At 63.7% G+C, this 27,429-nt stretch overlaps 3 protein-coding genes across 3 annotated transcripts; all 3 read right to left on the bottom strand.

Moving 5' to 3' along the window:
* Window positions 1-399: 399 nt before the first annotated feature.
* LOC115618919 (uncharacterized serine/threonine-protein kinase SBK3-like) lies at window positions 400-2,551 on the bottom strand. The gene is made up of 3 exons (XM_030510865.1): window positions 2,380-2,551; window positions 2,109-2,311; window positions 400-1,080 (listed from the first exon to the last, which is right to left on the bottom strand). Exons 1-3 carry the CDS (start codon window positions 2,549-2,551, stop codon window positions 400-402), a joined length of 1,056 nt encoding a protein of 351 aa, XP_030366725.1.
* Window positions 2,552-9,339: 6,788 nt separating this feature from the next.
* Window positions 9,340-15,491, bottom strand: LOC115618921 (soluble scavenger receptor cysteine-rich domain-containing protein SSC5D-like). Its single transcript, XM_032919718.1, has 6 exons — window positions 14,914-15,491; window positions 14,723-14,824; window positions 12,024-13,739; window positions 11,682-11,819; window positions 9,783-10,673; window positions 9,340-9,518 (listed from the first exon to the last, which is right to left on the bottom strand). The coding sequence occupies exons 1-6, from the start codon at window positions 15,365-15,367 to the stop codon at window positions 9,340-9,342; spliced, it is 3,480 nt and encodes a 1,159-aa protein (XP_032775609.1). The 5' UTR covers window positions 15,368-15,491.
* A 3,248-nt stretch (window positions 15,492-18,739) lies between these two features.
* Window positions 18,740-25,207, bottom strand: LOC115618922 (zinc finger protein 628-like). The gene is made up of 5 exons (XM_030510869.1): window positions 25,143-25,207; window positions 22,327-24,687; window positions 21,296-21,483; window positions 20,576-21,235; window positions 18,740-20,515 (listed from the first exon to the last, which is right to left on the bottom strand). The coding sequence occupies exons 2-5, from the start codon at window positions 24,662-24,664 to the stop codon at window positions 20,087-20,089; spliced, it is 3,615 nt and encodes a 1,204-aa protein (XP_030366729.1). The 5' UTR covers window positions 24,665-24,687; window positions 25,143-25,207; the 3' UTR covers window positions 18,740-20,086.
* Between the last annotated feature and the right edge of the window lie 2,222 nt (window positions 25,208-27,429).

Below are 27,429 nucleotides of genomic sequence, written 5' to 3'. Positions count from 1 at the left end.
GGAAGGTGTCCCTGCCTGTGGCAGGGGGTTGGAACTGGATGAGCTTGAAGGTCCCTTCCAACCCAACCCATCCCATGAGTCTATGAGCTTGAAGGTCCCTTCCAACTCAACCCATCCCATGAGTTTGTGAGCTTGAAGGTCCCTTCCAACCCAACCCATCCCATGAGTATGAGCTTGAAGGTTCCTACCAACCCAACCCATCCCATGAGCCTATGAGCTTGAAGGTCCCTTCCAACCTGAACCATTCCATGCGTATGAGCTTGAAGGTCCCTTCCAACCCAACCCATCCCATGAGTATGAGCTTGAAGGTTCCTACCAACCCAACCCATTCCACGAGTCTATGAGCTTGAAGGTCCCTTCCAACCCAACCCATCCCATAACTCCATGTTGAGGTGCTGGCTACCAGCACTGCGCCAGTTCATTAGCGGGGGGCAGGGGAACCCCATCTCCTTGACCAGCAGCATCCCCGGTGCCCCCCGAGCTCTCCCCAGCGCCAGCGGTGAGGGGGCACCCGGAGCCGCTCTCTGCTGGCTCCTGGGCGCTGGGCCCCACCAGCCAGGGCAGGGACAGGTATTTCTGCACCTCGATCGCGGGGCTCCGGCGGTTGGGATCCAGGGTCAGGAGCCGCCGGAGCATCTCCAGCGCCGCGGCGCCAAAGCCTCGCCAGGACGCGGGCGGCACCGTCCCCGCCGTGCCGCATTGCCACTCGCTGAACTCCTCGAAGCGAGGGTCAGCGCCGGTGGCCACGGCCCAGGGGAAGCAGCCGGTGCAGAGGCAGAAGAGGAGGACGGCGAAAGCCCAAACGTCCAGGCTGGAATCCAGCTCCAGCGTGTCGGAGCCCTGGAGCAGGCAGAGCTCCGGTGGGGCGTAGGGCAGGGTGCTGGACATGGGCCCCGTGGCCGAGCCCTGCAGGCGGGTGAGCCCGAAGTCTCCCAGCTTGACGCGGCGGCACTCGCGGTCGAAGAGCAGGACGTTGTCCAGCTTGACGTCGCGGTGCACCAGCGCCCGGCCGTGCATGAAGTCCAGCGCCCCGGCGAGCTGCGCCGCGCAGCGCTTCACCAGCTCCTCCGCCAGGCCCTCCTGCGGCACGGAGCGCCCGTCACCCGCCACGGGGCGACGGCACGGACCCGCTGCTGAGGGTCGTCTCCCGTGGGTGCTGTCGCTGCGCCCATTGCAAAGGGACCCTCCATACAACATGGGCATGGACCCACTGCAAAGCGTCTTCTCCCATGGGCGCTGTCACTGCACCCATTGCAAAGGGACCCTCTGTACAGAGCATGGGCATAGACCCACTGCAAAGGGTCCCCCCACCAAACCCATGACCACGCACCCGCTATAAAGCATCTCCCCGCACCCACCACCCCCTGCCCCCATCCCCAAGCTATTCCAGCCCCTTCTCCTCCACCCTCCATCCAGCCTGGCCCCATGTCCCATGTCCCATGTCCCATGTCCCGTGTCCCATGTCCCATGTCCCATGTCCCATATCCCATGTCCCGTGTCCCGCATCCAGTGTCCTGCGTCCCGTGTCCCGCGTCCCGTGTCCCGTGTCCTGCATCCCGCGTCCCATGTCCCGTGCCCCGTGTCCCATGTCCCATGTCCCGTGTCCCATGTCCCATGTCCTGTGTCCCGCGTCCCATGTCCCGTGTCCCGTGTCCCGCGTCCTGCGTCCCGTGTCCCATGTCCCAAGTCCCATGTCCTGCGTCCCGTGTCCCATGTCCCATGTCCCGTGTCCCGCGTCCCGTGTCCCATGTCCCATGTCCCATGTCCCATGTCCCGCATCCCGTGTCCCGCGTCCCATGTCCCGCGTCCCGTGTCCTGTGTCCTGCATCCTGCGTCCCATGTCCCGTGCCCCGTGTCCCATGTCTCGTGTCCCGTGTCCCATGTCCCATGTCCCGTGTCCCGCGTCCCATGTCCCGCGTCCCGTGTCCTGTGTCCTGCATCCTGCGTCCCATGTCCCGTGCCCCGTGTCCCATGTCTCGTGTCCCGTGTCCCATGTCCCATGTCCCGCGTCCTGCGTCTCGTGTCCTGAGTCCCATGTCCTGCTTCCCGTGTCCCACGTCCCATGTCCCGCGTCCCCTGTCCCGCGTCCCGCATCCCGCAGCTCGTACCCCGGGGTTGAGGATGCCGCAGAGGTCCCCGGCGGGAGCCAGCTCCTGCCCGAAGGCGAAGTGCGTGCTGCTCTCGAAGGCGATGGGCAGTGCGCGCAGGCAGGCGGCGTGGCCGGACAGGCACTGCGAGATGCAGTATTCCCGCAGGAACGCCCGGCGCTCCGTCTGCTCCTTCGGCAGCAGCTTGAGGACCAGGGGCGAGCCTGGGGGTGATGCGGGTGAGCGCCGGGGGCAGGGTTCGCGGCGGGTTAGGGGCAGGGTGTCCCCTCACCGCCGTGCCGGGGCTCCGCCAGCAGCGCGCAGCCGTAGGAGCCTCTGCCCAGCTCCTCCAACACGGTGAAGTTCTCCTGCAGCTCCTGCTGCGGCAGCTCCCGCCCCAGCCGCGCCATCAGCCGCTCCAGGATCTCCTCGTTGTCCTCCTGCTCCTCGGCCGCCTGCTCCATGGCTCCTGCGGACAGCCCCGGCCCCGCCGCGCTGCGGAGCCCCGCGGGGACCAGCCCCCGCCGCGGGGAGGCAGCGGCAGCGCCAGCGGCACAGTTCCACCCAGTTTATCCCAGTTCAGTCCAGCTCAGCCCAGCTCAGCCCAGCTCAGCCCAGTTCAGCCTAGTGTAGCCTAGTTCAGTCCAGTGTAGCCCAGTCCAGCCCAGTTTATCCCAGTTCAGCCCAGTTCAGCCCAGTTCAGTCCAGTTCAGCTCAGTTCAGCCCAGTTCAGTCCAGTTCAGTCCAGTTCAGCTCAGTTCAGCCCAGTTCAGTCCAGCTCAGCCCAGCTCAGCCCAGTTCAGCCCAGCTCAGCCCAGTTCAGCCCAGTTCAGCCCAGCTCAGCCCAGTTCAGCCCAGCTCAGCCCAGTTCAGCCCAGTTCAGCCCAGTTCAGCTCAGTTCAGCCCAGTTCAGTCCAGCTCAGCCCAGCTCAGCCCAGCTCAGCCCAGTTCAGTCCAGCTCAGCCCAGTTCAGCCCAGTTCAGCCCAGTTTATCCCAGTTCAGCCCAGTTCAGCCCAGCTCAGCCCAGTGTAGCCCAGTTCAGGCCAGTTCAGCCCAGTTCAGTCCAGTTTAGCCCAGTTCAGTGCAGTTCAGCCCAGCTCAGTCCAGTGTAGCCCAGTTCAGCCCAGTTCAGCCCAGTTCAGCCCCACTCAGTGCAGTTCAGCCCAGTTCAGCCCAGCTCAGTCCAGTGTAGCTCAGTTCAGCCCAGTTTAGCCCAGTTCAGTCCAGTGTAGCCCAGTTCAGCCCAGTTTAGCCCAGTTCAGTGCAGTTCAGCCCCACTCAGTCTAGTTTAGTGCTCACCCCACATCACCCCATGGCAGTGCTCACCCCACATCACCCCATGGCAGAGGTCACCCCACATCTCCCCATAGCAAAGGGTCAGGGCTGGCTCCTTCCTTCTCCATCCCCAGCCCTGAAGCAGGTCCCAGCAGGTCACCACCACCAACTGGATCATCCCAGTCCAACCCAGTCCAGCCCAGTTCATCCCAGTCCATCCCAGTCCAATCCACCTCCATGTGCGCAGGGCTGGCACCAACCAGCCTGTCCCCACCACCCGCCCCACTGCTGTGGGGCTGAGCCAACGCAAGCAGCCGGGAGCGGGGTTGAGCGTCCCTTGGGGTCGCGGAGGAGCAGGAGGTGCCTCACCTGCGTGTCCCAGCCCCACGGATGCAGCTCCCGGGGCACGGATGGAGCTCCCAGCCCCACACCTGGTGGTCCCAGCCCCACAGATGGTGCTCCAGGCCCCACGGCTGGTGCCCCGGAGCCGTGACTCAGACTTTCCTGCCCTGTCCCGGCCACCGGCCCCGCGCTAATCTCTGCCGCTCGCGCCGGGAACATGCGTCAGCCCCAACGTGTGCCCAGGGCCAAAGATGGGCAGGAGGAAGGACGGGCAGGACGCGGCCCCGGGACAGATGGACAGGGTGGGGATGAGGGACAGACGGACGGGGTGGGGATGGAGATGGGGGACAGACGGACACGTGGGGATGGAGATTGGAGACAGATGGACAGGGTGAGGATGGAGATAGGGCATTGCATGGGGGGACATGGACAGGATGGGGATGGAGATGGACAGACAGACATGGTGGGAATGGGGACGGGGGACAGACGGACAGGTGGGGATGGAGATTGGAGACAGATGGACAGGGTGAGGATGGAGATAGGACATTGCTTGGGGGGACATGGACAGGATGGGGATGGAGATGGACAAATGGACAGGGCAGGGACGGGGATGGGGCATTGCTTGGGGGGACATGGACAGGGCAGGGATGGAGATGGACAGACGGACATGGTGAGAATGGGGATGAGGGACAGACGGTGGGAATGGAGATGGGGCATTGCATGGGGGGACATGGACAGGAGAGGGATGGAGATGGACAGATGGACAGGGTGGGAATGGGGATGAGGGACAGACAGACATGGTGGAGATGGATATGGGGGACAGATGGACAGGGTGAGGATGGAGATAGGGCATTGCATGGGGGGACATGGACAGGATGGGGATGGAGATGGACAGACGGACATGGTGGGGATGGGGATGAGGGACAGACAGTGGGAATGGAGATGGGGCATTGCTTGGGGGGACATGGACAGGACAGGGATGGAGATGGACAGACGGACATGGTGGGGATGGGGATGGGGCATTGCTTGGGGGGACATGGACAGGATGGCGATGGAGATGGACAGACAGACATGGTAGGAATGGGGATGAGGGACAGACGGACAGGGTGGGAATGGGGATGAGGGACAGATGGACATGGTGGGGATGGGGCATTGCCTGGGGGGACACGGACAGGATAGGGATGGAGATGGACAGACAGAAAGAGTGAGGATGGGGATGGGGGACAGACGGACATGGTGGGGATGGGAGATGGATGGACAGGGCAGGGATGGGGATGGGGCATTGCATGGGGGGACATGGACAGGATGGGGATGGAGATGGACAGACGGACAGGGCAGGGATGGGGGACAGCTGGACAGGGCGGGGATGGGGATGGTGCTGAGCTGTGCTGAGCTCGGTGCACCGAGTGCAGGGTGTCCCTCAGCTGCTGCTCTGCCCGTCCGTCTGTCCCTGTGCTGCTCGTCCAACCTGAGAGCGGGTCTGTGCCCAGCACCAGCCTCTGTCCATCTGTCCCTGCAAGCTGTCCTCATGCTGTGTGTCCATCCATCCATCACCCATCCATCCATCCATCATCCATCATCCATCATCCATCATCCACCCATCCATCCATCCATCCATCATCCATCATCCATCCATCCATCACCCATCCATCCATCCATCCATCATCCATCCATCATCCATCATCCATCATCCATCCATCACCCATCCATCATCCATCCATCATCCATCCATCCAACCATCCATCACCCATCCATCCATCCATTCATCATCCATCCATCCATCCATCCATCCATCACCCATCCATCCATCTGTCATCCATCCATCATCCATCCATCATCCATCCATCAGTCCATCCATCATCCACCCATTATCCATCCATCATCCATCCATCCATCCATCCATCCATCCATCCATCCATCCATCACCCATCCATCATCCACCCATCATCCATCCATCCATCCATCATTCATCATCCATCCATCCATCATCCATCCATCATCCACCCATCATCCATCATCCATCATCCATCCATCATCCATCATCCATCATCCATCCATCCATCCATCATCCATCATCCATCATCCATCCATCATCCATCATCCATCCATCATCCATCCATCCATCATCCATCCACCCTCCATCCCTCCATCCACACCCCCGGTTTCCCCCCGGCTCTCCTGCCCTCACTCTGTCCATGCATCACACCGTCCGCCTGCCCGTGCCCCCTGTGGCCGCTGCCCCATCCCCCCTCCTGTCCCCCCGCGCCCGGCCCCACTCTCTGCCCCTCCCCCCATGGGGCGCTGTCACCGTGTCCCCCCACGACACAGCTCCTGGCCACGTCATGGCACAGCCTGGACACGCCACAGGGACACGTCACCTTCCTGCACTGCCCCGGTCCCACCACCACATCCCACCACATCCCATTCCCACTATGACCCCATCCCTCTCCCCATTCCCACTATGACCCCATCCCTCTCCCCATTCCCACAACAACCCCCTCCCTGTCCCCATTCCCACCATAACCCCATCCCTCTCCCCATTCCCACTATAACCCCATCCCTGTCCCCATTCCCACTATGACCCCATCCCTCTCCCCATTCCCACTATGACCCCATCCCTCTCCCCATTCCCACAACAACCCCCTCCCTGTCCCCATTCCCACCATAACCCCATCCCTCTCCCCATTCCCACTATAACCCCATCCCTGTCCCCATTCCCACTATGACCCCATCCCTCTCCCCATTCCCACTATGACCCCGTCCCTCTCCCCATTCCCACAACAACCCCCTCCCTGTCCCCATTCCCACTATAACCCCATCCCTCTCCCCATTCCCACTATAACCCCATCCCTGTCCCCATTCCCACTATAACCCCATCCCGCTCCCCCCATTCCCAGCCCGTCTCCCTCCTTTCCCACCTGCTCTTCCCCCCCATCCCATCTGCTCCCCGTAACTGATCCGGGGCAGCCGGTGGCGGCTGGGAGCCAGCCGGGGCCAGGAGGGTCGTGTCCCCCCATTCCCCCCAAGGGGCAGGGAGCGGGCAGCGTCCCACAGACCCCCCATGGGGCAGGACTTGGGGGGCTGGGACCCCCCAACCACCCCATTGGGGACCCACAGCATGTCCCTGGCCTCGGTGCTATGCAGGGGATGTGGCGCCCAGCCCAGGGCTGGCCCATGGCCCGGAGCGTGGGATCGGGACAGCTGCGGGGGCACCGAAATAGCACCTCCTGCACCCATGGGTCCCGCTGCCCCACACCTCCTGCACCCATGGGTCCTGCTGCCCCACGCCTCCTGCACCCATGGGTCGCACTGCCCCACGGCTCCTGCACCCATGGGTCCCGCTGCCCCACACCTCCTGCACCCATGGGTCCTGCTGCCCCACGCCTCCTGCACCCATGGGTCGCACTGCCCCACGGCTCCTGCACCCATGGGTCCCGCTGCCCCACACCTCCTGCACCCATGGGTCCTGCTGCCCCACACCTCCTGCACCCATGGGTCGCACTGCCCCACGGCTCCTGCACCCATGGGTCCCGCTGCCCTACACCTCCTGCACCCATGGGTCGCACTGCCCCATGGCTCCTGCACCCATGGGTCCCGCTGCCCCACACCTCCTGCACCCATGGGTCGCACTGCCCCACGGCTCCTGCACCCATGGGTCCTGCTGCCCCACACCTCCTGTACCCATGGGTCGCACTGCCCCGCACCTCCTGCACCCATGGGTCGCACTGCCCCATGGCTCCTGCACCCATGGGTCGCACTGCCCCACACCTCCTGCACTCATGGGTCCTGCTGCCCCATGCCTCCTGCACCCATGGGTTACACTGCCCCACACCTCCTGCACCCATGGGTTACACTGCCCCATGCCTCCTGCACCCATGGGTCCCGCTGCCCCACACCTCCTGCACCCATGGGTTACACTGCCCCATGCCTCCTGCACCCATGGGTCCCGCTGCCCCACACCTCCTGCACCCATGGGTTACACTGCCCCATGCCTCCTGCACCCATGGGTCGCACTGCCCCACGCCTCCTGCACCCATGGGTCCCGCTGCCCCACGCCTCCTGCCCCACACGCTGCCCCCCCAGGCTCCATTGCCCCCCGCTGTGGGGCCCCCCCGGCCATGGGGCAGGCCTGGAGCCGGGACAGGTGCTGTGGGATTAACACCCAGGAACTGTTCCATGACAGGGTCGAGAGGCCACGGGGGGGGGGCCGGGAATGGGGCCAGGCTGGGCTCAGCCCCACACCTGCCCCATGGAGCCCTTGTGCTGCCCCCGCTGCTGCCCCATAGCGGCGGGTGGGAGGAGGCGCTGCCGGAAGGTTCCTTCCAAAGCATTCGGTGATCCCGCGATCCCGGGGATGCTCCGTTCTCCGCGTGTAAGGATGGGACAGGGGCTGGGATAGGAGCTCCCGCTGCCCCCCCAGGACCTCCTGGGGGGAAAGGGAGTGCCCCGTGAGGCCAGGGGTGCAGCGGGATAGAGCAGGGATGCACAGGGATGCACAGGGATGCAGGAGGGACACACAGGGATGCACAGGGATGCACAGGGATGCAGGAGGGATGCAGGAGGGATGCACAGGGATGCACAGGGATGCACAGGGATGCAGGAGGGATGCACAGGGATGCACAGGGATGCACAGGGAGGCACAGGGATGCAGGAGGGATGCTCAGGGATGCACAGGGATGCAGGAGGGATGCACAGGGATGCAGGAGGGATGCACAGGGACACACAGGGATGCACAGGGATGCACAGGGATGCACAGGGAGGCACAGGGATGCAGGAGGGATGCACAGGGACGCAGGAGGGATGCACAGGGACACACAGGGATGCACAGGGATGCTCAGGGATGCACAGGGATGCAGGAGGGACACACAGGGATGCACAGGGATGCACAGGGAGGCACAGGGATGCAGGAGGGATGCTCAGGGATGCACAGGGATGCAGGAGGGATGCACAGGGATGCAGGAGGGATGCACAGGGACACACAGGGATGCACAGGGATGCTCAGGGATGCACAGGGATGCAGGAGGGACACACAGGGATGCACAGGGATGCACAGGGAGGCACAGGGATGCAGGAGGGATGCTCAGGGATGCACAGGGATGCAGGAGGGATGCACAGGGATGCTCAGGGATGCACAGGGATGCAGGAGGGATGCACAGGGATGCACAGGGGTGCTCAGGGATGCAGGAGGGATGCACAGGGATGCAGTGGGTGGCAGCGGGATGCAGCAGGGATGTATGGAGATGCAGGCATGTATAGATGTATGGCACTTATAGAGATCCAGCGGCACCAGCGTGGAACCAGCACGGTCAGAACAGCCCCGGTCCCCCCAGAGCATCCCTGGTGTGACCAGAACCCCCCTGACCCCCAACACCCCCCAATGACCTCCTGTAGGCAGCCCCCAAGTTCCCCCCAGTTCTATTCCCCCTTGTTCTCCCCTCATCCCGCCCCACATCCCCGCCCCACATCCCCGCCCCACATCCCCGCCCCACATCCCCGCCCCCATCCCCAGAGATGGGGCTCCCCTGTGCCCCCCAAGTCACCCCCAAAGACGGTCTGAGCCCCACATCCCCCCCCCCCCAAATGATGCTCCACATCCCACCGCCCCTCTCGGATCGAGGGGGGTCCAGCCCCACTTTATTTCTTGGGGGGGTCACCCGGTTTGGGGGTGCCCCGGGGGGGTCCCGAGCCCAGGAGGTGCTGGAGGGTCAGAGCCAGCGCCCGCAGGTCCCCCCGCAGCCCCCGGACCTCCTGCAGCAGCGCCTCCAGCTGGGGGGACGCCTGGCAGGGGGGGCCCCCATCCTGCTGCCCCCCACCTATGGGGTGAAGTGGGGCCAGTGCTGGAGCCGGGCCTGTGGGGGTCTGGGTGCTGAGGGGCTCTATGGGGTGTTGAGGGGGTGCTGGGGGGGTGCTGAGGGGTTCTATGGGGTGCTGGGGGGGTGCTGGAGGGGTGCTGAGGGGCTCCATGGGGTGTTGAGGGGGTGCTGAGGGGGTGCTGAGGGGCTCTATGGGGTGATGGAGGGGTGCTGGGGGGGTGCTGAGGGGTTCTATGGGGTGCTGGGGGGGTGCTGGAGGGGTGCTGAGGGGCTCCATGGGGTGTTGAGGGGGTGCTGGAGGGGTGCTGAGGGGTTCTATGGGGTGTTGAGGGGGTGCTGGGGGGGTGCTGAGGGGCTCTATGGGGTGCTGGGGGGGTGCTGGGGGGGTGCTGAGGGGCTCTATGGGGTGCTGAGGAGGTGCTGGGGGGGTGCTGAGGGGCTCTATGGGGTGCTGAGGAGGTGCTGGGGGGGTGCTGAGGGGCTCCATAGGGCCCTGGGTGGGTGCTGGGGGGGTGCTGAGGGGCTCTATGGGATGCTGGGGGGAAGCTGTGGGACTCTGGGTGCTGAGGGGCTCTGTGGGGTGCTGGGGGGGTGCTGGGGCGCTCTGGGTGCTGAGGGGCTCCATGGGCTGCAGGGAGGGTGCTGGGGGGGTCTGGGTGCTGAGGGGCTCTATGGGGTGCAGCGAGGGTGCTGGGGGGCTCTGGGTGCTGAGGGGCTCTATGGGCTGCAGGGAGGGTGCTGGAGGGCTCTGGGTGCTGAGGGGCTCTATGGGGTGCTGGGTGGGTGCTGGAGGGCTCTGGGTGCTGAGGGGCTCTATGGGGTGCTGGGTGGATGCTGGGGGGCTCTGGGTGCTGAGGGGCTCCATGGGGTGATTGTAGGGATCGGGGGGGCTCTGGGTGCTGGGGAGCTCCATGGGGCGCTGGGTGGGTGCTCGTAGGCTCTGGGTGCTGAGGGGCTCTATGGGGTGCTGGGTGGGTGCTGGGGGGCTCTGGGTGCTGGGGGGCTCCGGGGGGCTCTGGGACCTGCAGCCTGGACCCAGTTGGGTGGTGGGGGCAGGAGCTGCTGGTACCAGGGTGTGGGGCTGCGAGGGAGCCGGTGACGGGGGCTCGGGGGAGGCAGCAGAGACCCCACCAGGGCCTGGGACCAGGTCAGCATCTGGGGAGAGAAGAGACAGAGAGGACATTCACCCACCCATCCATCCGTCCATCCATCCATCATCCATCCATCCATCATCCATCCATCATCCATCCATCCATCATCCATCCATCATCCATCCATCCATCATCCATCATCCATCATCCATCATCCATCATCCATCCATCCATCATCCATCATCCATCATCCATCCATCCATCCATCATCCATCCATCATCCATCCATCATCCATCCATCATCCATCCATCCATCATCCATCCATCCGTCATCCATCCATCCATCCATCCATCCATCATCCATCCATCCATCCATCCATCATCCATCCATCATCCATCCATCCATCATCCATCCATCCGTCATCCATCCATCCATCCATCCATCATCCATCCATCCATCCATCCATCCATCATCCATCATCCATCATCCATCCATCCATCCATCATCCATCCATCCATCCATCATCCTTCCATCCATCCATCCATCCATCCATCATCCATCCATCCATCATCCATCCATCCATCATCCATCATCCATCATCCATCCATCATCCATCCATCCATCCATCCATCCATCCATCATCCATCCATCCATCATCCATCCATCCATCATCCATCATCCATCATCCATCCATCATCCATCCATCCATCCATCCATCCATCCATCATCCATCCATCCATCCATCATCCATCCATCCATCCATCCATCATCCACCCATCCATCCATCATCCATCCATCATCCATCCATCCATCATCCATCCATCATCCATCCATCCATCCATCATCCATCCATCCATCCATCATCCATCCATCCATCCATCCATCCATCATCCATCCATCCATCCATCATCCATCCATCATCCATCCATCCATCATCCATCCATCATCCATCCATCATCCATCCATCCATCCATCCATCCATCCATCATCCATCCATCATCCATCCATCATCCATCATCCATCATCCATCCATCCATCATCCATCCATCCAAGAATCTTCCTGCTCAATACCATCTGGATCCAGATCTTCTGGAGGTCGTGGGCTCATCATGGTGCCTTCTGGACCAGGTTCAGCTCCAGGACGTGTGCTCCATGTGCTACCACCTGGACCCGGTTCTGCTGCAGGACGCGTGCTCCTCAGGGTATGATCTAGACCAAAACCTGCTGAAGAACCTGTGCTCCATGTGGGACCATCTGCACCCAGCTCTGCTGCAGGATGTGCACCACTGGGACCAGGTCCTGCTGTGGGACGTGCACCCCCCATGGGGTCATCCAGACCCATTCCTGCTGAAGAACGTGGCATCGTGCCATCGGGACGCAGCTTCACTGCAGGATGTGTACTACTCATGGTACCTTCAGGACCTGGTCCTGCTGCAGGATGTGTGCTCCACGTGTCATCATCTGGATCCAGGTCCACTGGGAGATGTGTGCTCCTCATGGTACCTTCTTGAACCAGTTCCATTGGAGGGTGTGTGCTCCTCATGGTACCTTCTGGACCTGATTCTGCTGCAGGACGCGTGCTCCATGTGGTATCATCTGGAACCAGTTCCATTGGAACTCGTGTGCTACTCATGGTACCTTCTGGACCTGGTTTGGTTGCAGGATGTGTGCTCCATGTGGTACCATCTGGAACCAGCTCCATTGGAGGACGTGTGGTCCTTATGGTGCCTTCAGAACCTGGTTGTGCTGAAGAACGTGTGCTCATCATGGTACTTTCTAGCTCCAGCTCTGCTGGAGAACGTGTGCTCATCGTGGTACCTTCAGGACCTGATTCTGGTGCAGGATGCGTGCTCCATGTGGTATCATCTGGAACCAGTTCCATTGGAGCTTGTGTGCTACTCGTGGTACCTTCTGGACCTGGTTTGGTTGCAGGATGGGTGCTCCATGTGGTACCACCCGAATCCAGGTCCACTGCAGGATGTGTGCTCCATGTGGTACCATCTGGAACCAGTTCCATTGGAGGATGTGTGATCCTGATGGTGCCTTCAGAACCTGGTTCTGCTGGAGAGCGTGTGCTCATCATGGTACGTTCAGGACCTGATTCTGCTGCAGGATGCGTGCTCCATGTGGTACCATCTGGAACCAGTTCCATTGGAGCTCGTGTGCTACTCGTGGTACCTTCTGGACCTGGTTTGGTTGCAGGATGGGTGCTCCATGTGGTACCATCTGGAACCAGTTCCATTGGAGGATGTGTGGTCCTTATGGTGCCTTCAGAACCTGGTTCTGCTGGAGAGCGTGTGCTCATCGTGGTACCTTCTAGCTCCAGCTCTGCTGCAGGACCTGTGCTCATCATGGTACCTTCAGGACGTGGTTCTTCTGTTGGAGGATGTGTTCTCTGCGTGGTGCCTTCAGGAGCTGGTTCTGCTGCAGGATGTGACCTCCTCATGGTATCACCTACACCAACATCTGCTGAAGGACGAGTTGTCCATTTGGTACCAGCCGGATCCAGCTCCGCTGGAGAACGTGTGCTCCACAGGGTGCTACCTGCTGGAACCACCATGGTAGGGGCCAAATCCTGCACTGCTTTGCGCCTGGAGCCTTGCATGGTCCCAACCAGACCCCGTCCTGGTGCTCTCCTGGAGGTCTGGTTGGCACCTACCAGGATCTGCCCAGCTTTGGGCCGGGTGATCCGTAGGGTGCTGGATGGATCCCGCACTGCTTTGGGCCGGGTGACACGGGTGGCACCCATGGGATCCCATCCTGTCTTGGACCTGTTGGTCCCAACTGGATCCCATCCTGCTCTAGACCTGTTGGTCCCAGCTGGATCCCGTCCTTCTTTGGACCTGTTGGTCCCAGCTGGATCCCATCCTGCATTGGACCTGGTGGCATCAACGGGACCCTGTCCCGCTTTAGCCCTGGTGGCCCCAGGGTCCCGTCCTGCCTTGGGCTTGGTGCTTTGGATGATGCCATCTGGGTCCTGTTCGGCTTTGAGTCGGGTGATCCTGATGATCCGAATGGGATCTTGCCCTGCTTTGGCTTGGGGGGCACGGGTCCCCCCCTGCCCTGCAGGGCTCTGGGTGCTGCTGGGTGACAGGGAGGTCCCCGCTGGGGACAGCAGGTCCCGTTGCCCTGCAGCAATGGGGAGACGGCTCAGCCCAGCCATGGGGGGCACCTGAGGATGGGGCATCCCCTGGGGCCGGGGGTCAGGGGCATGGAGAGGGTCCCCAGCAGGCAGAGGAGGTGCATGGGGAAGGTCCATGACCATGATCTGCCCCATGGTGGGGGGGTCCCACATTGTGACTGGCCACAGAGCAGCTCCCCAGGAGTCCCCATCCCATCCCCATCCCCATCCCACCCCATGCCCATCCCATCCCCATTCCATCCCCAACCCCATCCCATCCCCATCTCCATCCCCATCCCCATCCCCATCCCATCCCCATCCCCATCCCCATCCCCATCCCACCCCATGCCCATGCCCATTCCATCCCCATCCCCATCCCCATTCCATCCACATCCCCATTCCCATCCCACCCCATCCCCATCCCATCCCCATCCCCATCCCCATCCCCATCCCACCCCATGCCCATGCCCATTCCATCCCCATCCCCATCCCCATCCCCATTCCATCCACATCCCCATTCCCATCCCACCCCATCCCCATTCCATCCTCATCCCCATCCCCAATCCCACCCCAACCCATCCCATCCCCATCCCATCCCCATCCCCATCCCCATCCCACCCCACCCCATCCCATCCCCATCCCCAATCCCACCCCAGCCCATCCCATCCCCATTCCATCCCCATCCCCATCCCATCCCCACCCCACCCCAACCCATCCCATCCCCATTCCATCCCCATCCCCGCCCCATCCCCACCCCACCTCCAACCCATCCCCACCCCATCCCCATCCCACCCCAACCCCATCCCATCCCCATCTCATCCCCAATCCCATCCCATCCCCATCCTCAACCCCACCCCACCCCCACCCCAGCGCCCTGGAACTGGATGAGCTTTAAGCCCTTTCCAACCCAACCCATTCCATGATTCCACGTCCCTGTGACCCATCCCCGCTGTGCCCCCACCCGTCCCTCCGCGTGATGCTCCACCGGTACCCGCACACGCTGCACCCTCACACCCCGCTCCCTGGGTGCTGGCGGGTGCCGGCGCAAGCGTCCCGCTGCTCTCGGTGCTGCCGAAGGGCTGGAATTGGTGCCCTGTGGGGTTCAACGCTCAAGCTCAGCGGGGTCCCCCTTTGCCCCCCGTGTGTCCCCGTCCCCCCCCCGCAATTCCCATCGCATCCCACCTGAGCACACGGCGCTGGCGTCCTCCTCATGGGCGCAGACGTGCGGCCGCCACCCGCGGTGCCGGCACCGCGCCAGGCGCTGCTCGGAGCCTCGGCACCGCACCCCGTTGAGCCAGATGGGCCCCGAGCCCTCCCCGAACCAGGCCCCCGGGGGGGCGGCCAGGGCGGTGCCGCAGCCCAGCTCCCGGCACAGCACGGCCGCGTCCGGCAGCCCCCAGTCGTCGTCGCAGACCGTGCCCCAGCGCCCGGCGCGCAGCAGCTCCACCCGCCCCGCGCAGCGCCCGGGACCCCCGGCCAGGCGCACCGGGAACGCGCCTGGGGCACCGCCGTCAGGGACCCGCACGCAGGGGCACCCACTGGGACACATCGGGATGAACCGGGACCCATTGGGAGCCCCTGGGAGCTCTGCACCCTCTGGGACCAACTGGGACCCACCGAGACCCATCGGGACCATCTATGACCCACTGGGACCCCCGGGACCCGCTGGGACACACCAGGACCCCTGGGACCCACCGAGACCCATCAGGACCATCTATGACCCACTGGGACCCCCGGGACCCACCGCGACCATCTGGGAGCCCCTGGGAGCTCTGCACCCTCTGGGATCAACTGGGACCCACCAGGACCATCTATGACCCACTGGGACCCCCGGGACCCACCAGGACCATCTATGATGCACTGGGACCCCCAGGACCCGCCAGGACCAACTGGGATGCACTGGGACCCCTAGGACCCACTGGGACACACCAGGACCCCTGGGACCCACCGGGACCCACCGGGAGCCCCTGGGAGCTCTGCACCCTTTGGGATCAACTGGGACCCACCAGGACCATCTATGACCCACTGGGACACCGGGGACCCACTGGAACCATCTATGATGCACTGGGACCCCCAGGACCCACCAGGACCGTCTATGATGCACTGGGACCCCCGGGACCCACCAGGACCATCTATGATGCACTGGGACACACCAGGACCCACCGGGACCAACTGGGATGCACTGGGACCCCCAGGACCCACTGGGACCATCTATGACCCACTGGGACCCCTGGGAGCTCTGCACCCTCTGGGACCAACTGGGACCAACCAGGACCCACCGGGACCATCTATGATGCACTGGGACCCCTGGGACTTGCTGGGACACACTGGGACCATCTGGGACCCACCAGGACCCACCGGGACCATCTGGGACCCACCAGGACCCACCGGGACCATCTAAGACCCACCAGGACCCCTGGGAGCCCCTGGGACCCCCTTGGAGCCATTGGGACCATCACTGGGAGCCACTGGGGCAGGTTCACCCCCCCCCCCCAGCTCCCCCCCCTCTCTCCATACCTGTGCTGCGGGGTCCCAGCAGCGCCACTGCAAACCAGCGCACGGTGAGGGGGGGCCCAGCAGCCGCACACCCCCCCCCCCGTCCCGTCACCCCCGGGCACCCAGCAGTGGGGAACAGGGACCAGTGTGAGCAGTGTGGCCAGGGACCAGTGCCCCATGACCAGTGCCCAGTGTGACCAGTATGACCAGTGCCCAGTGTCCAGTGCCGTGTGCCCTGGGCCCAGTGCCCAGTGCCCAGTGCCCCATGACCAGTGCCCAGTGTGACCAGTTACCAGTGTGACCAGTGACCAGTGCGACCAGTGACCAGTGCCCCATGACCAGTGCCCTGTGCCCAGTGTGACCAATGCCCAGTACCCAGTGCCCTGTGCCCAGTGCCCTGTGACCAGTGCCCAGAGACCAGTGTGACCAGTGCTCCATGACCAGTTACCAGTGACCAGAGACCAGTGCCCAGTGCCCCGTGTGCCCAGTGCCCAGTGCCCAGTGTGCCCAGTGCCCAGTGCCCAGTGCCCAATGCCCAGTACCCAGTGCCCAGTGCCCCATGACCAGTGCCCAGTGTGCCCAGTGCCCAGTGTGACCAGAGACCAGTGTGCCCAGTGCCCAGTGCCCAGTGTGACCAGTGCCCAGAGACCAGTGCCCCATGACGTGCCCTGTGCCCAGTGCCCAGAGACCAGTGTGACCAGTGTGACCAGTGCCCAGTGCCCCATGACCAGTGCCCAGTGTGACCAGTTACCAGTGCCCAGTGCCCCATGACCAGTGCCCAGTGTGACCATGCCCAGTGTGACCAGTTACCAGTGACCAGTGCCGAGTACCCAGTGACCTGTGACCAGTGCCCAGTGTCCAGTATGACCAGTGCCCAGTACCCAGTGCCCAGTGCCCAGAGACCAGTCTGACCAGTGCCCAGTGCCCAATGTCCCATGACCAGTGCTCAGTGCCCTGTGCCCAGTGCCCCACGACCAGTGCCCAGTGTGACCAGTGCCCAGTGTGACCAGTTACCAGTGCCCAGTGCCCCATGACCAGTGCCCAGTGTGACCAGTATGACCAGTGCCCAGTGCCCTGTGCCCAGTGCCCAGAGACCAGTGTGCCCAGTGCCCAGTGCTCTTCCCAGTGTCCCTCCAGCTCCCAGAGCCCTTCCCAATGCCCAGCGCTTACCCCCCCATGGTGCCCCATATCCCCACCGCCCGCAGTGCCCCACACAGCGCCCAACGCCACGCTCAGCCCCTTCGCAGCGCCCCATGCAGTGACCCCTGCAGTGCCCAGACCCCCACTGCAGTGACCCCCCGTGCAGTGCAGTGCCATCCCCACCCTCCCCTTCCACACTGCACCGTCCCCATGCCATGCCCGCACCAAGCCCATGCAGTGCAGTGTGCAGCGCAGTGCAGTGCAGTGCAGTGCCGTGCAGTGCCCTGCCCGGGCTCACCCAGCAGCAGCACCAGGGCCATGGCGGCGCCTCAGGCACGATGGGGAGGGCCGGGGCCGGGATGAGTCAGACCCATCGTGGGTCCGTCCCACTGCCCGTCCCATTGTCCATCCCTCCGGCTGCGATGTCCCCGTGTCCCCCCAGCCAGGCCAGCGGGGGGGATGCAGGGGGTGGGAGGGAGTCCGTGTGTCCCCCCCCCCCCCCCTTTGCTGTGACCCCCCCAAACCCATCACGAGTTGGGGCTGGATCGAGTCGGGTCAATGGTGGAGCCGGGGGGGGCCCAGGGGACACACGTGCAGCAGCCACGCGTGTGCACGGGGCCTCCCGCCGCCACGTGACGTGACACACGTGTGCACGGGGCCTCCGGCAGCACGAGCACACACGCGCGGCACGCATGGGGGCCCGCACACGTGTGCGCACACACGTCATGTGCGCACACACACATGTGCACACACGCACACACATGTGCACACCCCATTGCATGGCTGGGGAACAGCGGGGCCAGGCTGGGGGTGAATGAGTGTCACACTGGAGAATGCTGGGGCCACACTGGGGGGATACTGGGGCCTCATTCTGGGGGGTACTGGGGCCATACTGGGAGGATACTGGGGTCACATACTGGGGGGTACTGGGGCCATACTGGGGGGATACTGGGGTCACATACTGGGGGGTACTGGGGCCATACTGGGAGGATACTGGGGTCACATACTGGGGGGTACTGGGGCCATACTGGGGATACTGGGAAGGATACTGGGACCATACTGAAAGCATATTGGGGCATAGTGAGGCCATACTGGGCAGAGACACTGGGCCATACTGGGGGATACTGGGGCTGTACTGGGGATACTGGGGGGCTGTAATGGGGCCATACTGGGGGATACTGGGGCTGTATTGGAGATACTGGGGCTGTACTGGGGGGCTGTAATGGGGCCATACTGGGGACTCCCCTGGTCCTTGCCCCCCCGCCCCTGCAGTGCTCATGGTCCCTCCTGCACCACCCCTCGCCCCCCCCCCCCCCAGCCCATGGACCCGTCCAGGCCCCGCCCCTAGCGACGACTCAGCCAATAGAGGGGCTTTCCCATAGCAACAGGCCCCGCCCCTAGAGACGCTCCGCCCACCCGGAGGGAGGAGCATCGCAGGGGGCGGGTCATCCTTTATTGACCACGCCCCCTTCAGACCACGCCCCCACCCCCGGACCCCAAGGCCAAGGACCCCCATGGGATGGGGCTGGGACGGGGGTCCATGGGGGGGGTCTATGAGGGCTTCTGGGGGTCCATGAGGGTTTGGGGGTCCATGGTGGGTATTGGGGGTCCATGGGGCATCCATGGGGGTCTGTCCCCATCCCCAACATCAGTGGGACCCTGGTGTGGAGCCCGTCCCCTCATGGGATGGGGCCACGGGGTCCATGAGGGTTCATAGGGGGTCCATGGGGTGTCCATGGGGTATCCATGGGGGAATACCATGGGGTATCCATGGGGGATACATGGGGGATCCATGAGGGTCCATGGGGTATCCATGGGGTGTTCATGGGGGATCCATGGGGTATCCATGAGGGATCCACGGTGTATCCATGGGGTATCCATGGGGGTCAATGGGGGATCCACGGGGTATCCATGGGGGTCCATGGGGGATCCACGGGTATCCATGAGGGTCCATGGGGTATCCATGGGGTATCCATGGGGGCTCCATGGGGTATCCATGGAGGTCCATGGGGGTCCATGGGGTATCCATGTGGGATCCATGGGGTATCCATGGGGGTCCATGGGGGTCCATGTGGGATCCATGGGGTATCCATGAGGGTCCATGGGGTATCCATGGGGTATCCATGGGGGCTCCATGGGGTATCCATGGAGGTCCATGGGGGTCCATGGGGTATCCATGTGGGATCCATGGGGTATCCATGGGGGTCCATGGGGGTCCATGTGGGATCCATGGGGTATCCATGAGGGTCCATGGGGTATCCATGGGGTATCCATGGGGGCTCCATGGGGTATCCATGGGGGTCCATGGGGGTCCATGGGGTATCCATGTGGGATCCATGGGGTATCCATGGGGGTCCATGGGGGTCCATGTGGGATCCATGGGGTATCCATGAGGGTCCATGGGGTACCCATGGGGTATCCATGTGGGATCCATGGGGTATCCATGGGGGTCCATGGGGGTCCATGGGGTATCCATGTGGGATCCATGGGCTATCCATGGGGGTCCATGGGGTATCCATGGGGTATCCATGGGGGTCCATGGGGGTCCATGGGGTATCCATGGGGGTCCATGGGGTATCCATGGGGTATCCATGGGGGTCCATGGGGGTCCATGGGGTATCCATGGGGGTCCATGGGGTATCCATGGGGTATCCATGGGGTGTCCATGGGGGTCCATCCCCCCCCCATCGCTGGGACCCCAGTGCTCGGGGCGCTCCCATCAGAAGGTGTGCACCAGGGGGACGTTGGGCAGCTCCGGGGCCGGGAGCCCCGTGTCCCCCCCAGCGCCCGCCCGCGCCTGGGGCTGCCCCTCACCGCTGCGCCCCGGCACCGGCTGCGCCCGCAGCAGGAGCAGCCGGGCAGGGCCCCCCCCGGCCCCCCGCAGCAGCAGCACCGGGGGCAGCCCCACGGCAGAGCCCACCAGAGCCACCCGTGGGGATGGCGATAGGGGGGACCCTGCCACGAGCAGCTCGGGGGGCTGCGGGGGGACCTGGGGCACCTCCAGGGTCTTTAGTTGGACGTTGGGCACCTCCAAAGTCTTCAGTTGGATGTTGGGCACCTCCAAGGTCTTTACTTGGACGTTGGGCACCTCCAAAGTCTTCAGTTGGACATTGGGCACCTCCAGGGTCTTTAGTTGGACGTTGGGCACCTCCAAGGTCTTGAGGTGGATGTTGGGAAGCTCTACAGGCTTGAGTTGGATGTTGGACACCTCTATGGGCTTGAGCTGGATGTTGGGCACCTCCATGGTCTTGAGTTGGACGTTGGGCATCTCCAGGGTCTTGAGTTGGACGTTGGACACCTCTATGGGCTTGAGCTGGACGTTGGGCACCTCCAAGGTCTTTACTTGGACGTTGGGCACCTCCATGGTCTTGAGTTGGACATTGGGCACCTCCACGGGTTTGAGTTGGATGTTGGGCACCTCCAAGGTCTTTACTTGGATGTTGGGCATCTCCAGGGTCTTGAGTTGGACATTGGGCACCTCCATGGTCTTTAGTTGGATGTTGGGTACCTCCATGGGCTTGAGTTGGACATTGGGCACCTCCATGGGCTTGAGTTGGATGTTGGGCACCTCCATGGGCTTGAGTTGGATGTTGGGCATCTCCAGGGTCTTCAGTTGGACGTTGGGCACCTCCATGGGCTTCAATTGGATGTTGGGCACCTCCATGGTCTTCAGTTGGATGTTGGGCACCTCCATGGGCTTGAGTTGGACGTTGGGCACCTCCATGGGCTTCAATTGGATGTTGGGCACCTCCATGGTCTTCAGTTGGATGTTGGGCACCTCCATGGGCTTGAGTTGGACGTTGGGCACCTCCACGGGCTTGAGTTGGATGTTGGGCACCTCCATGGGCTTGAGCTGGACATTGGGCACCTCCATCACCTGGTGACAGGCACTGGGCACCTCGGTGGGCTGAAGATTGAGATTCGTCACCTCTATTGTCTTCAGTTGGATGTTGGGCACCTCCATCACCTGGTGCTGGACACCGGGCACCTCAGTGTCTTCCAGATGGACATCGGGCATCTCCGTGGTCTGGAGATGGACACTGGGCACCTCGGCGCCTTGCAGCTGGACACTGGCCACCTCTGCATCCTGGAGATGGACACTGGGCACCTCCACGCTTTGGGGATGGACAGGGGGCACCTCGGCAGCCTGGAGATGGACACTGGTCACCTTCGGGGTCTGGAGGACATTGGGCACCTCCGTGGCTTCGAGATGGACACTGGGCACCTCTGTGGTCTGCAGCTGGATGTTGGCCACCTCCATGTCCTGGAGCTGGATGTCGGGCACCTCTCTGGCCTCAAGGTGGACACTGGGGACCTCCGTGGCTTGGAGCTGGATGTTGGACACATCCGCGGCTTGGAGATGGATGTTGGGTACCTTGGTGGTTTGGAGCTGGACGTTTGTCACCCCCGTGGTCTGCAGCTGGACATTGGGCACCTCCGTGGCCTGGAGATGGACGTTGGTCACCTCATTGCCTTGGAGCTGGATGTTGGTCACCTCATTGCCTTGGAGCTGGAGGTTGGTGACCTCAGATGGTTGCGGCAGCGCCTGGAGCTGGACATTGGTCACCTCATTGCCTTGGAGCTGGAGCTTGGTGACATCCAAGGGTCGTGGCAGGGCTTGGAGCTGGATGTTGGTCACCTTGGAGGACCGGGACAAGGCTTGGAGCTGGACACCGGCCACGTCAGTGGCCTGGAGCTGGATGTTGGTGACCTCGGAGGGTTGTGGCAGCGCTCGGAGCTGGATGTTGGTGACATCCAAAGGTTGTGGCAACGCTCGGAGCTGGACGTTGGTCACCTCCGCGGCCTGGAGCTGGATGCTGGAGACATCTGAGGGTTGTGGCAGGGCTTGGAGCTGGATGTTGGCCACCTTGGGAGGCTGTGGAAGGGCCTGGAGCTGGACGTTTGTCACCTCACTGCCTTGGAGCTGGATGTTGGTGACATCCAAGGGCTGCGGCAAGGCTTGGAGCTGGACGTTGGCCACCTCCGATGCTTGGAGCTGGATGTTGGCCACCTTGGCGGGTTGTGGCAGGGCTTGGAGCTGGACGTTGGCCACCTCAGCAGCTTGGAGCTGGATGTTGGCGACATCCAAAGGCTGCGGCAGGGCTTGGAGCTGGACGCTTGTCACCTCCGTGCCTTGGAGCTGGACGTTGGCCACCTCGGTGGCTTGAAGCTGGATGCTGGTGACCTCCAAGGGTTGTGGCAGGGCTTGGAGCTGGACATTGGCCACCTCGGCCGCCTGCAGCTGGACACTGGTGACCTCGGGGGGCTGCATCCCCCGTGGTGGGAGCCCACCACTGATGCCACCCCTCAGGACGATGACGTTGGTCCCCACCGGAGCCCCGGCCACCGCCTGGAGCTGGACCCCGGGCAGTGCCTGCCCCACACCGGGCACCACCAGGACGCTCTGCCCGGCAGCGGTGGGACCTTTGGCCACCCGCGATGGGGGACCCTCGGTGGGCACGAGGGTGATGCCGGGGGGCTCAGCCGTGGGGCTGGGCAGCAGGAGCAGCTTCCGTGGCGGAGCCGTGGGGCTGGGGACGAGCTGGAGGCCCTGCGGGGTCTGCAGCAGCAGGAAGGTCTGAGCTTCACCGCGCGGCGCCGGGGTGCCCCGGGGGGTGCCGGGGCTGTGGGTGCGGAGGTGACGCTGCAGGTAGGAGGCCATGACGAAGGTCTTGGGGCAGAGGGGACAGCGGTGGGGCCGGGCGCTGGAGTGGGTTCTGCGGTGGAGCTGGAGGTTGGAGGAGTGGGTGAAGGTCTTGGGGCACTGGGGGCAGGCGTAGGGCCGCTCGCCCGTGTGCACCCGCTGGTGCTGCCGCAGGTTGGAGGTCTGGGCGAAGGCTTTGCCGCAGACGGGGCAGGCGTGGGGCCGCTCGCCCGTGTGGAGCTGCCGGTGCCGCCGGAGGCTGGACGAGTTCTTGAAGGCCTTGGGGCAGTCGGGGCAGCGGTAGGGCCGCTCGCCCGTGTGCTGCCGCAGGTGGTACTGGTAGTGGGACGCCCACTTGAAGGTGAGCCCGCACTGGGCGCACTCGAAGGCTCGTAGCCCCGTGTGGACCCGCTGGTGGATCTGGAGCAGCGAGGAGCGCTTGAAGGCCTTGGGGCACTGGGGGCAGGCGTAGGGCCGCTCGCCCGTGTGGTCCCGCATGTGGTAGCGCAGCCCCGAGGAGCCCTTGAAGGCTTTGCCGCACTCGGTGCACTGGTACGGGCGCTCTGGGGCGGGCTGGGGGTGAGGAACCTCGCTGGGGACACGCGGTGGGACAGCAATGGGGTGGCTGCGTTGGTGGCCCAACAGCCCAGCCAACTGGGTGAAGGTCTTGGGGCACACGGAGCACTTGAAGGGCCGGTCGGCAGCGTGGCCGTGCCGGTGCCGCGCCAGCCCCGAGCTGTTCTTGAAGGTCTTGCCGCAGGTCGGGCAGCGGTGCGGGGTGGCCGGGGCCACCGCTGTCACCGAGTGGACCCCTTGGTGGCCCAGGAGCTCCTCCTCGGTGCTGAGGCTCAGCGGGCAGGAGGAGCATCTCCAGAGCGTCTCCGGTGCGGCAGCGGGTGCCGGGAGCAGCGGTGGGGCGGCAGCATGGCCGGTGTGGCTCTGGAGGTGCTTCTGGAGGCAGGAATCGGACACGAGGACCTTGGGGCAGGTCGGGCACTGGTGGGGCCGGGCGCTGGAGTGGGTTCTGCGGTGGAGCAGGAGGTTGGAGGAGTGGGTGAAGGTCTTGGGGCACTGGGGGCAGGCGTAGGGCCGCTCGCCCGTGTGCACCCGCTGGTGCTGCCGCAGGTTGGAGGTCTGGGCAAAGGCCTTGCCGCAGACGGGGCAGGCGTGGGGCCGCTCGCCCGTGTGGAGCTGCCGGTGCCGCCGGAGGCTGGACGAGTTCTTGAAGGCCTTGGGGCAGTCGGGGCAGCGGTAGGGCCGCTCGCCCGTGTGCTGCCGCAGGTGGTACTGGTAGTGGGATGCCCACTTGAAGGTGAGCCCGCACTGGGCGCACTCGAAGGCTCGTAGCCCCGTGTGGACCCGCTGGTGGGTCTGGAGCAGCGAGGAGCGCTTGAAGGCCTTGGGGCACTGGGGGCAGGCGTAGGGCCGCTCGCCCGTGTGCCCGCGCTGGTGGTACAGGAGGGCGGAGGAGCCCTTGAAGGCTTTGGGGCACTCGGGGCACTTGTAGGGCCGCTCGCCCGTGTGGCTGCGCTGGTGATGGGCCAGGCGCGACGACCACCGGAACGACTTCCCGCACTCCCGGCACGCGTAGGGCTGCTGGGCCGGCCCCGCAGCCCCGCACCGGGACCCCGCTGCCGGCGGCGCTCCGGCCATCGCGACACGGCGACGGGACGAGCCTGCGGCGACACGTGGAGCCGGGTTGGGAACGGGGGGGGCGTGGCCTCCGCGGGAGAGGGCGTGGCCTCTGAGAGGGGGGCGTGACTTCCCCAACGCGTTGTCAGCGCTACGAGGCCGGGGCTTGGGTCCAGGGGGCGGGGCTAACCCGCCGAAGACCACGCCCCTTCCCCGCCCCGCCCGCCCTTCCCCTTCTAAGCCACGTCCCCACCGCACGTGGAACCACAGAGGCCACGCCCCCTCCGCGCCCCGCCCCTTCCGAGCCATGACCCGCGCCAGGCCACGCCCCCTCCGCCCCGCGGGCCACGCCCCTCCCTGCCCCGGACCCCGCCCCCCCCCGCCCCGCGCTCCCCGCCAGGCCCCGCCCCTCCCAGGCCCGCTCTCCTCTCCAGGCCCCGCCCCCTCGGCCCTCCCCGGCCCCGCCGCCGCCGCCGCCTCCCGCCCGGTTCCCGCTCACCGGCCGGTCCCGCTGCCTGTGCCGCTCCCGGGTCCGGTCCGGCTCCGCTCCGCCGCCGCGCAACGCCTGGGCCGCGCCGAGCGCGAAGCCCCGCCCCTCTCCGCGCCGCGCGCACGCAGGGCGGGGCCGGGCCCGCGCGGGGTCTGCTGGGAAATGTAGTCCGCGGCGGCGCCATCTTGGGGGGGGGCCGGCACCGGGGGCACAAAACGGGAGCGGGGGACCCCAATAACGGGACCGGGGTTAAACGTGTGTAGAACAACACGCGTGTGTCGTGGTTAAACATGTGTAGAACAACACGCTTGTGTCATGGTTAAACACGTGTAGACCAACACGCGTGTGTCATGGTTAAACGTGTAGACTCACATGTGGTGTCATGGTTAACACATGTAGACAACACATGTGGTGTCATGGTTAAACGTGTAGACAACACGTGTGTGTCATGGTTAAACATGTGTAGTCAACTCATGTGGTGTCATGGTTAACATGTGTAGACAACACATGTGGTGTCATGGTTAAACACGTGTAGACAACACGTGTGTGTCGTGGTTAAACACGTGTAGACAACACGTGTGTGTCATGGTTAAACACGTGTAGACAACACATGTGGTGTCATGGTTAAACATGTGTAGTCAACACATGTGGTGTCATGGTTAAACACGTGTAGACCAACACAAGCGTGTCATGGTTAAACACATGTAGCTCGACACACATGTGTCATGGTTAAACACATGCAGACCACCACCCATGCTCATGGTGCGCTGAGGGACTCCATCCTTCCCCATCCCAAGCACCAAGATGCCCCATCCCTGGCCGTGTCCAAGGCCAGGCTGGACACAGGGGCTTGGAGCAACCTGCTCTATGGAAGGTGTCCCTGCCTGTGGCTTTAAGGTCCCTTCATCCCAACCCATTCCATGATTCCCTGATCCCTTCCAGCCGCTGTATTCCTGTGCCTCGTGTCCTTGGACATGTCTCCTGAGGGATGCTGGCAGGAGGTTTAACGCTGGGCACCACCATGGCTGGTGCTGAGCCAAGTGGCTGTGGTGGGGGTAAGACCATGGCCAGGGCAGGGGAAAAGAGAGGACACAGGGGATGGGTCACGGAGATGAGTGTCCGGAGTCCCTCAGAGCATTGACCAGCTGGAAAACAGGAGATGGCTTCCATGGAAGCATCTGCAGAGGGAAACGAACAGCACGTGAAGGACCCAAATGGCCCCAAAGCAGGACTGGAGCTGAGCCACTGCACCCAAACTGGCTGTCGATGGGGCTTTATCTCCTAAAGTCTTGTCCCGTTGGGCACCCAGGTCCTGGCACCATGACCTGGGGTCCCTTTTGTGCTGCAGGAACATCCCTTGCTCAGCTGGAACACGCCTGAGATGAATCACGCATCAGAACGAACAGTTCTGCCTTAGGCGACCGGGACACCCCGTGCTGAGCCCTGCCTGCCTTGGTCCTGCTGACGAGCAGGACACATCCCCATGGAGATGCAGGACACATCCCCATGGAGATGCAGCTTTGCAGCGTCGGCTTTTCTCTCTTCTCCTTCCTAAAGCCGTGCCCAGGGTCAGTTCCCTTTGCAGCCCCTTCCCGGCTGAGGAACAGAGCTCCCGGAGCCCAGCTCCAGGCTCCTTCCCTGCACGGCCGGTGCCATCCCAGAGCCTCCCGCTCCTTGCCCTCCTCTGCAGGAGCCCTTCCGCACGCATCCCTGCTCCAGCTCTGTGCGGGTATCCCAGCAGGGATGCTGAGGGCTGGGAGGGACACAGGAGATCCGGCCATGGAGCGGTGGAGCTGCTCTGGAGCCAGGCTCAGAGAGCCGGGCTGGGTGAGCCGGAGAAGAGAAGGCTCCTTAAGGGGAGACCTTAGAGCAGCTCCAGCGCCTAAAGGGGCTACAAGAAACATGGAGAAGGGCTTTGGACAAGGGAATGAAGGGATGGGATGAAGAGAAACAGCTTCCAACTGGAAGAGGGAAGAGTTGGATCCAAGATAATGGGAAGAAGTTGTTCATCATGAGGGTGGTGGTACACTGGAATGGTTGGTTGGTTGAATGGAGTTGAGTGGTTGGGTTGGTTTGGAATGGGTTGAATGGAGAAGCTGTGGCTGCCCCATCCCTGGCAGTGCTCAGGTTGGACACAGGGATTGGAGCAACCTGCTCTATGGAAGGTGTCCCAGCCCGTGGCAGAGGGTTGGAACTTCCCTTCATCCCAAACCAGGCTGGGATTCCATGATTGTATTCATGCGATGGATTCAGCGATGTGCTTGTGGGCACTGCAAACCCTCCTGCTGCCAGACCC

Source organism: Strigops habroptila, unplaced genomic scaffold, assembly GCF_004027225.2.
Source record: "Strigops habroptila isolate Jane unplaced genomic scaffold, bStrHab1.2.pri NC_044300.1_ctg1, whole genome shotgun sequence".
Lineage (NCBI taxonomy): Eukaryota > Metazoa > Chordata > Aves > Psittaciformes > Psittacidae > Strigops > Strigops habroptila.
Note: the sequence above shows the minus strand (reverse complement) of the source record. Positions and strands in the feature narration are given on the sequence as shown.